Raw genomic sequence first — 10,369 nt, forward strand, 5'->3', positions numbered from 1 at the left:
ATCGCCCCTGGTGCTGGCCTCTCTCGATTTCCTGTAGGTATCCTAGAACCTTAGCAAAGGCGAGCGAGAGACAATGCACAGGAACAGTACATAAAATTAGAAATACAACGCTCTAAAATCCTCGACACCACGTGCCTCACCCAAAACTGTTGTCCCCACAAAAAAAAACACCAAAATGAAAACCTTACAGTCGTTGACCACTCGACTGTAATGTGAACAATGCCGCCTTCAATTTCCAACCCTCTCCACTAGAGTCCTTGGGTAGCCGGCTGGAGACGCGAGGCGACTTCGGGGGCTGCCGCGTGCTGCCCCGCCGACCCGCGGCCTGTTTTCGCCGGGCCGCGCTGGAGACACGTAGGCGGAGCGTAACCCGCTCTCCAAAGCGTTGCGGAGGGATCCAATGAAGAATGGCAGTGTGCTCCGTCTACTACCTCCTTTTATGGGATTGATTATAACGTCATTTCGGATTTAACCAATGAGAGCGCAGTAAGGATAGTTTCTAGAACAATATCTCTTATTAGCTATGTACAGGTACACGTGCATAAAAGAGATGCGGATATAATAATCATCATTATTTTTGGTGTACGTTTTGGTTGAATGGTCAAGAAATCGTACGACCATCGATAGATCGTCGACCGTAACTTGAGCGGCGTACGCCTGTGCGTCGAGTGAGTTTTGGTTCAGGTCCTGATTCAGGTCCTGATTCCATCATCAAAATCTACTTTCCAAATTCTTAGGGCATTAGCTGGTGATATCGTCAAGTTCTCTTCCTTCTGCAGGTGAACAGGTGTACCTGAGTACACATGACACCTGGGCCTTTTATAAGGTTCGTGCGACAGGATTGATGACCGGAACAAACGTCAGGTCCAGCTGCCATAGGGCGGGGATGAGGTATCCGTGCCACTTCTCAGGTACTGCTGGGTGTACCCGCTACTGGACCTCGGACTGCATCACGTTTGACTGGGCCGATAGCAGCTGTGTTACCCACGGGGTCCTCGCCAGTATACTGTGTGGAAACACTAACCCTACGGTCTGTCATCCACTTGATGACACCTTTGTGTACATCCCTGGCCGGTGGAGTGATGACGGCGCCTGCGGAGTGGACTACGACACTCACGGCTGGTGCGTGCCGGGAGCGAACTACAGCAACATGTACGCCCTGTGTGCAGGTGAGGCTGCAGCCGCGATGTCGTTACACACAACAGATAAATTTATGAATACATGTATATATAACAGGTGTTATGCGAGTTACACCTGGCGAGTTACACCTGTATATATATATATATATATATATATATATATGACATATATGTCACATCTGTAACATGCCGACTAAAATAAATCTGAATCTGAAAAACCTTCAATTTTCAGTCGCTACTACATGTCACCACTTAACGTGTGCACACGGAACCTGTACTGCTGGTAACGAAGGCTACACCTGTAGCTGTGAGAACGGCTGGACAGGACGCAACTGTGATCAAAGTTAGTATTTCATTGTTTCATTGTAACAAATGAGAAGATGTTAAATTTCAGAGAAGATATGTTTATTACATTTCCGGACAGGGGGATAATAAAACACTACTGATCAAATGGACACAAAACGATTGTGTCGTACATTTTCAGCAGTTTTCTGAGTAACTTAATAGTGAAGTACCAAAGGCTGTATTGTTGTATTTCTTTATTCCGATTTCATGTTACTTAACATTCAGTTTTATCTCTACCAGACATCGACGACTGCTTGTCCTCCCCATGTGTACACGGAACCTGTACTGACGGCGTGGCGAGTTACACCTGTAGCTGTGAGAACGGCTGGGGAGGGAACAACTGTGATCAGGGTTAGTATTTGGTTGATTCAGAAGCGTACAAATTACCGGACATCAGTAACGGACATCAAAAAGATATCTTTATTTCGAGACACCATTGTGGTTTTATTATTGCGTAATTATTGTGTAGATAAAAATGATGAAAATAAATAAAACATTATAGTCTAATAATACTTATAATTCAATAATTTAATCATTTTTGAAAATCGTGGTTTAATTTTGCTGTAAAGAAAAAAAAAAGAAGAAAAAAGAAAAGTACTTTCTGTGTATACTTGTACTTTTATCAGACATCGACGACTGTGCATCCTCCCCATGTGCACACGGAACCTGTACTGACAGCGTGGCGAGTTACACCTGTAGCTGTGAGAATGGCTGGACAGGGAACAACTGTGATCAAAGTTAGTATTTGATAGTTTCATCATTATAAAGAATTCTCGTGCTCAATTGCAAACGTTGAAGATAGGCTTCTTTAAGCTTTATCTTTCAACTGCCATTGTTGTAGGATTAGATACAAACAAGAAAGAAAACTATTTGTTTACTTGTCTGTCTATTCCAGACATCGATGACTGCTTGTCCTCCCCATGTGCACACGGAACCTGTACTGACGGCGTGGCGAGTTACACCTGCAGCTGTGAGAACGGCTGGGAAGGACAGAACTGTGATCAGGGTTAGTGCGATTGTTTCACTGACATACAGTCCCAGTGTTCTGCAATTGACTTTCAACGGAAGCTGCTGTATTGCTGTGATTTATTGCATTTAATTCAATTTGTCTCTTTCCAGACATCGATGAGTGCTTGTCCTCCCCATGTGCACACGGAACCTGTACTGACGGCGTGGCGAGTTACACCTGTAGCTGTGAGAACGGCTGGACAGGGAACAACTGTCATCAAGGTCATTATTAGCACTTTTCATTGACATGAAAATGTCTTGTTATTAAAATTAGCGAGTCTATATGATACTTCTTTATTTCACACTGCCATTGTGCTTGGATTAGATGCAGAAAAGAAGAAAAAAAGGGATAAAACAGTTGCGAATGAGGATGTGTATTACATGTGCTTTTTTCAGTCGACGACTGTGCATCTTCCCCATGTGCACACGGAACCTGTACTGACGGCGTGGCGAGTTACACCTGTAGCTGTGAGAATGGCTGGACAGGAACCAACTGTGATCAAGGTTAGTACTTTTCTTAGAATGTACTTGATTCTTTCAAATAACATGAACCTGCCCTGTTCAGTTAAGAACAGGGCAGGTGAACTGCGCAGGTGTAATGGGGGGGGGGCGTATTAATCTGATAAGGTGTCATTGTGGTATTGATAGTGAGAAGAAGAAAATGACAATACATGATATACAAGACTGTGTAACACTTGACCTTCAATTACCAGACATCGATGAGTGCTTGTCCTCCCCATGTGCACACGGAACCTGTACTGACGGCGTGGCGAGTTACACCTGTAGCTGTGAGAACGGCTGGACAGGGAACAACTGTCATCAAGGTCGGTGTTTCTTCTTTGAAAACTACATTGGTAAATTGACATCAACAGCTGGACACTAGATTTGTAGCATTCTTATGGTATGACTCTAAATATTGGAGTATGAGTACATTCCGTGATTTTCATCCTGCAAAGAATATTGAAAAGGTTTTTTTTACCATTTTCGCCTTAGCGAAATCATAGTTACAATAATGTTGCATAACAAAGCTGCTGACAAAACAAACTTACTTTGTCTTAAACGATAACTTGATTTTATTATTTTGCCAAAATGTTGATTAAAACATGTCTATAATCACAGAAATCAAGGATTTTAATAAACTGCATAAATTATGTCAATGAGCATTGGCAGTCAGGGCGCAGTAGGCGAAGCTTGAATTTTCCTGCCTGTCCGCCATTACTCTGGAGTTGGAGATCTGATCTCTGGCCTGTTTTTGGAGGTTTTTGTTCGAAGATGGCCAAAAAGCAGCAAACTGCGGACCCAATCTCAGTTAGAAGGAGGTAAGGAGCAAATCTTGTCAATTTGTATGGCATGTTAGTCTGGGAAATGTCCAAAAATGGACGCGAAACTCTGCCGGCGTTCTGCTATCAACGCCAGCCGAACGTAAAGCACTCATACTTCATAGGGAGTCCTCATGGGGGAGGGGGCCCGTGTCCTCTTCTTGCTGGAGTTTCGACATATCTCGGTTCAAACTTGACCAATTTTAATTTTGTTTCCACAAACGGGAAGCCTATAAAATGGAGATCGCACCACAGTAGTCACGTTTTATTCCATGGGGTAGTTTTCCGTCGGCGTGGCGTGTAAACAAAGCCGGCCGTACGTAAGCACTCATAGGGAGGGGGAGGCCTCGTCATCTCGTCTTTTGACATAAATACATGTATCTCGGCTCAAACTTTATTTGAATTTGGTTTCCACAAAAAATAGAGGAGATTCAATCACAGTAGTCACATTTTATTCCATGCATTAGTTTTCTATCGGAGTGGGGATAAACATGATGTAAACAACTTCGTAAGGGTGGGAGGGGGGCATGTCGTCTGCTATCCATGTTGGTAAATTATGGAACTAAATATAGCCTAGTGAACTCAGGGCTCGAAATTAATTTTTTTTGCATACCTGAACTGGTGCATGTGAGGTTGAAAATTACCTATTCCATACAAATTGTACCTGCACCACAGAAGTATGGGTCCTACTAAAACTGTTAAGAAATCAATATGATACTGATAGTAAAAAAGTAATAATAAGTTTACCGGTAATGGCATGTGAACTAGTCTATTATGTCTAAAGTTTATAATTCTTATATGTACATGTATAATAATATTGCACATACTTATTTGTGTAAATATATTGCAGAGACTGTTTTCTAATCACTATATCTGACACTGATTTTGTTGTACAGCCTACTTGACAAGCACCTCCTTGAAGTGCAGAACTGTGCGCGAAAGGTGGAAATCTGTGACCGCTGGCTAAACGTCAGGCTACTGAGGTACGTGAACTATTTCAGGCCTGGGTCGTCGCACCTGGAAGTCAACATGGACTAGTGGACCAATGGGTACGGCAGTTTCAAGAACTTCGTTCACCTACAAGGAAATGTGGGTGTGGTACAACTACCAGCCACTTCAAGTCTGAGGACAAACTGAGTGAATAGAGACTGTGTACACAGATTTCTTATCTCATTTGAAAATATTACTGATTTACAATTATGGATACTTGCATGGCCACCAAACTGGACAATCCATTATCATTTTCATCAAGCATGCTTGAAAATGTATTAGAATTAGATGTCAGTGTTAACCAGACTCTGTAAATGAACCCAGCAAGCCATTGCAAGCTAGATTGGAGTATTCGGAATCTTCCTAAACTGCCTTTCGTATACCCCCAAAACACTTACTTAAACAACTGGATATGATTTTGGAAACTGCCAGATGTTTCAGGTAGCATCCTTTTGTGAGTGACAATAGAGACTTGCAGGAGAAAGGCAGGTTTATAAGCACAGACTATTGATATTACCTGGGTGTCTAACTTTCACCAACATGTCTTTTGTATTTTAGGTAATTTATGAGTGTTTATTTATTAATAACTTAGATAGGTATTGCATTGTTTGGCAAGGTATTTTCCATTGATAATTTTAATGGATCAGGTTGATCAGATGATATAATGTAAAAAATTATATATGATTAGTAGAAGATTACTTTTGAAGTTCTCTTCGAGTATTATTTTAGGGTTGAATGTCACAAGGTTTATAAACTTGCATGTTGGGGACAAAGCCATGGAAGAGATTTTGAATAAAATTATTTACTTAAGTTAAAATGTACTTTTGTGTGTCATTATTCTGTTAATAAGACTCTTAAAAGTGAGAAAACAGGTTATTAACTGTTATATACTAGAGTTTTGTAATGTTTTAAAGAGTTGAAATATAGAAGTGCATGTTCTATCATTATATACAATATTAATTAATGAGAACTAGAAACATTTATATAACTTAGGTACATTGAAAAGCTAGGATGGGGAAAATGCTAGACTGCATTGCACTACGGTACGTTCCACCACCATATACTCCTCAACCATCCACCAGTTCGTAAAAACTGTAAGCCTTTTCATTGCGGCGAAAATGGCAGCTTTTTCCAAAAGCACTTGTTTATGTTTCAGACATTGACGAGTGCGCGAGCAATCCTTGCTGGCTGGGAGGAACCTGCCTGGATCACGTGAACGGCTACAGCTGTGTCTGTCCTAAAGAAACCACTGGGAAGGACTGTGAAACTGGTAGGGTTTGTGGTACAATCAGACATCTTCGTATGGCTTATCAATTATGATAAGTCCATCCATAAAAACTTAGTGAGTAACGAACTTTTGACTTGAGCTAGTACGTGTGTGTACACATTGGTCTGAAATGCTAGCAAGGCAAGGGCTAGAATAATGTGATTGATGCTGATGATTACGTGGTGGATGTAACCAATTACCATTAACATTGAAAGACGATGAAATTCTAGTAAAAATAATTGCATCGTCTATTTACTTTCCTCGTTAACAAATTGCAGTGGCTTTTGATGGAGAATGTTACCAGTTCTCCACCACCGCCGCTGCCCACCCTGACGCGGCCCGAGCCTGCCAGGCCCAGAGCGGACACCTGGTGGATGTGAAGGACGAGCAGCAGCAAACTTTCCTCGCGGACACGATCGCGGCTTCCACCGGAGCCTCCAGCTGGCTCGCCTTCAAAACAGCACCGGCGGTGTTTCTATACAGCAACGGAGCTCCTTTATTTGGTATGAAGACCTACACTCGGAATTGAAGGTGGAGACAAAATTATATGTTTGTCTGCACCTACAGGAATATGTCATCACTGTCGTATTAGTGACTGGATATGTGTTGATAGATCTGCTGTTTACAAAACATGGAGTAAAGAGACTCTTTTTGCACAACCAAGTCTTTTATTCAGCCGACGCTTCAGTGACCGTCTGTCACCTTCCTCAGGGCAATTCTGACTGGTTCACATTGCACCAAGTGTCGCTGCTTCTAGACACAGTTCCCTGTAACCACGCATATGTGTAGATTTGTAAATATTGTACGTTTCAAACTTTGGGAATTCATCTACAGCAGCGACACCTGTGCTGCATGCAGTGCAATGTGAACCAGTCAGAATTGCCCTGAGGACGATCGGCTGTTAAAAGACTTGGTTGTGTAAAACGATTCTCTTTACTCAATATCTTACCAACGTGATGAAACTATTCACGGAATCGGGATGTTTACAAGACAGTTAATCATATAAATGTATGACCAACTAAATCTATTGTATTATAAACATGAAACAACTTGCATGCAGCGCAATTATACAGGGAAGTACTATATTATTATGACTATCAAAAAGGCCTTACAACTAAAAACGTTTGAGAACAGTTCAATTAAGCATCGACCATTGATACTTGTCAACATAAGGATCCTTCCAGTGGTCTACAGCCGAGCCTGCTGCTCCCTGTGACCTTTGTGTTCTACTGGACAGCTCGGACAGCTTTAAGGGCAAGACAGCACCGTGCACGGAACAGCACAACTACATCTGCCAGGACGGTAAAGCAATTTCTATGTGTTTTATGCATTTAAACTAGTGCAATTCTAACTAGAAGCATGGTTAGTAGACCATATGACACACTGAAAATGATACAAATGACTGTGAACCACAATGATTATGGTAGTAATAAGTGTCAACGTCAGCCAAAAGGACATTGTCGAAAATGGCAATGCTGAAATCGTAACCACAATACTCAACCAGAATAAGCCAGTACATGGTTTGAATTGCGCATGCACGAGATCAAAGGTAAAGGTCCAAATCCTGCAAACATTTCTTTTGCGGACCACTCTTGAGCCCATGTCCAGACGTGTTTTGTTCGCGAGTTACAGGCCTGTATCTTTGATGCATGCGCAGTTAAAAACCTTTAACCAGCTTATTACAAGCTGACTGTTAAAAATCTCACCCTCGTTTCAGTCCTGACGCCATGCGGACAGAACATCTGTCAGAACGGCGGAAACTGCACCTCCTGCTTCGGAGACTCCGCCGCCTTCTGCGAGTGTCCGGACGGGTTCGACGGCAAGACTTGTGAGATAAGTAGGTACTTTAAGATGATGTGTCTCATCGGAATAGAATCTCTCATTTGATTCTTCGAAAAATCAAATTTCCCGAAGAAAACGTGCAAATTAGTCAAACCTGCCCGGAGTGACCACTTGGGGACTTTAAAAAATGCTCACAGCTGTCAATGCTTTGTTAACTGGAAAAATAATCTTCGGAAACCTTAAAAAAGCTGTTCACAGTGACCATATGATCCTTATGCGGAATTGGGCGCTAGTACAGTTTAAATCAGATCGTGGTTGGTTTATGTTTCGTATGAGTAAATATATGTTCGTTTCACACAAGGTGTATGATCTCATGATCAACGCACTAATCCCTCTGCCATGACAACTAAACGGAAAAATGATATAAATATTTTACAACAGGCTTATTCTTCCATACCACAACAGACATTGACGAGTGCGCCTCCGGTCCGTGCCAAAATGGCGGGAGTTGTCATGACGACGTCAACTCCTACCACTGCGTCTGCGCAACCGGTTTCCATGGACACCACTGCGAGTCAGGTTTGTGTGAAATAAGATATCTAGGACTCAAATTATTTTGCCGACGGTCTGTCCTTATGGCCTGAATGGGCTGCAGTACTGTTTATTACCGCAGGGTGGCGCTATAGCAAGGGTGCACTCCCAAACGTGATTGCCACCTCTCTGTGCATGTTCATGACTGTAGTAGACTCGGTTACGTTTGGGAATGCATGGACACCTAATGAAGCTATATACAATACTAAAGGCCCTGCGATGTTTGGCATTGCAGCACATTCTAGTCTTCAGAAAAGATACAAGACCTGTCGTCCAAATATTTTTCTTTCCTCCCGTCTGTTTTAGACACAGACTGGTGTTCCGACGTCCAGTGTCCGCACGGTTTTGTCTGCCAGGACTTCACGTTCTACTTCATCTGCGCACGTGAGTATAGTTTACAATTATGTCACGGTTGGAGATAAAAATTATCTTGGCTTAATCCGTTCGATTGGATGGCAAAAAATCAAAAAGATTTTTTCCTTAATTTTTCACTGCCAAAATTCAGTAACGTCAAAGATTATAGTCACCATGATTTTAAGTGGCGAGTCTTTTTTTTTAATTTTTTTTAGAGAGCATTGATACATTTTAGACAACTTGCCATTCTCCTAACCACATAATGGCAAGTACAGTACTTAGTCATTATATTGCAGTTCATGACCTTAGCAATACAAAATGTCTACAATAATCCCCGCGTGAACACTGTGTGCATGTAGACCCATCTCCCGTCGCTCGAGGGTTCCCGTACCAGTGCAGCAGCGCCTCCTGTCCGGACGGCATGTACTGCACCCAGAAGGGCGTGGCAGCCTTCTCCTGCAGGCCTGATGAGTGACGTCATAACCGAAGCCTCCCACGTGACGACCAGCAGCCAATGGCTGCCTTCATGTAATCTCCAAGCAGATCCCTTTCGGTGGCAAGACAATACTAGTATCCATTAGCCAGAAGAATTTGCACCGCCAACAAAGGTGGCTAATGGACACTCCTCTGGCCAATAGATACTGCCTTGCCACCGTATGATATGCTTGGAGATTACCTACATGCGTGCCTTGAAAGTGTGTGGAGATTGTTTTGGATTGATTTAGAGTCGAACTAGAGAAGCGAATGTTATATTAAATAAAACAGCAGGAAAAATGATATTCATAGTTTCTGTCCATTTTTAAAAGTCTATATTTAAAGATTCAAAACATTTCTGGAGGAATTCTTCATCTCCACTATCTGAAGAAGCAGCTTCACTTTCACTATCTGAACTATCCTTCTCACTGGGACTCTCTTCCTCCCTTTCACCCCTAAGTCCTAAGTGTTTCTCCTCAGTCTCTTGCTAGTGCTCCACTTCAGTGTCTTGCTCCTGTTCAGTCTCTTGCTGGTGCTCCTGTCCAGTCCCCTCATGTCTTCAGATGCGCCCTCCTCGCGTTTGGTGCAGACCTTGAACAAAGTTCTTTAATGCGAACACGCCCGGTTCTTTTTTTTTTTTTCAAGGTGAGGAGTCGGACATGAGGTACTGGTGGGCCTCATCCAGGAACCTCTAGTCCTCGGCGGTGAGGACTCCCGGTCCCGCCAAATGTCTCCTCTCCAATAACTGCAAAAAAAAGCTAGTACTAGTACTGGACCAAATAAAATAATAAGCTGCGTAACACATATGTCATTGAATAAACTGGCAGGATATTTGTTAGAATCAGCGCAGATTATCCGCGAAGAATGTCTGCCATGGAGTGCACCAGAGGATCCATTGAAGATTTACAAAGGACATTTGACAGGATCCCTAGATATCACAAGGCATTTCGGTCAATGATCAGGCTAGAGGATCCGTAGGAGATACGGATAGCGGATTTGATAGGATCCCTGGTCGTTCATGTGGCCAGCAGATTTGTAGAAGATACGGATAGCGGATTTGATAGGATCCCTGGTCGTTCATGTGGCCAGCGAATTCGTAG

At 42.6% G+C, this 10,369-nt stretch overlaps 1 protein-coding gene across 1 annotated transcript; it reads left to right on the forward strand.

Moving 5' to 3' along the window:
- Window positions 1-829: 829 nt before the first annotated feature.
- LOC109471665 (fibropellin-1-like) lies at window positions 830-9,365 on the forward strand. The gene is made up of 11 exons (XM_019771002.1): window positions 830-1,169; window positions 2,111-2,221; window positions 2,380-2,490; window positions 2,889-2,996; window positions 5,958-6,071; window positions 6,347-6,571; window positions 7,242-7,370; window positions 7,786-7,905; window positions 8,316-8,429; window positions 8,748-8,825; window positions 9,155-9,365. Exons 1-11 carry the CDS (start codon window positions 845-847, stop codon window positions 9,268-9,270), a joined length of 1,551 nt encoding a protein of 516 aa, XP_019626561.1. The 5' UTR covers window positions 830-844; the 3' UTR covers window positions 9,271-9,365.
- Window positions 9,366-10,369: the final 1,004 nt, after the last annotated feature.

The sequence above is a fragment of the Branchiostoma belcheri genome, unplaced genomic scaffold (assembly GCF_001625305.1).
Source record: "Branchiostoma belcheri isolate BF01 breed outbred unplaced genomic scaffold, Haploidv18h27 scaffold252, whole genome shotgun sequence".
NCBI lineage: Eukaryota > Metazoa > Chordata > Leptocardii > Amphioxiformes > Branchiostomatidae > Branchiostoma > Branchiostoma belcheri.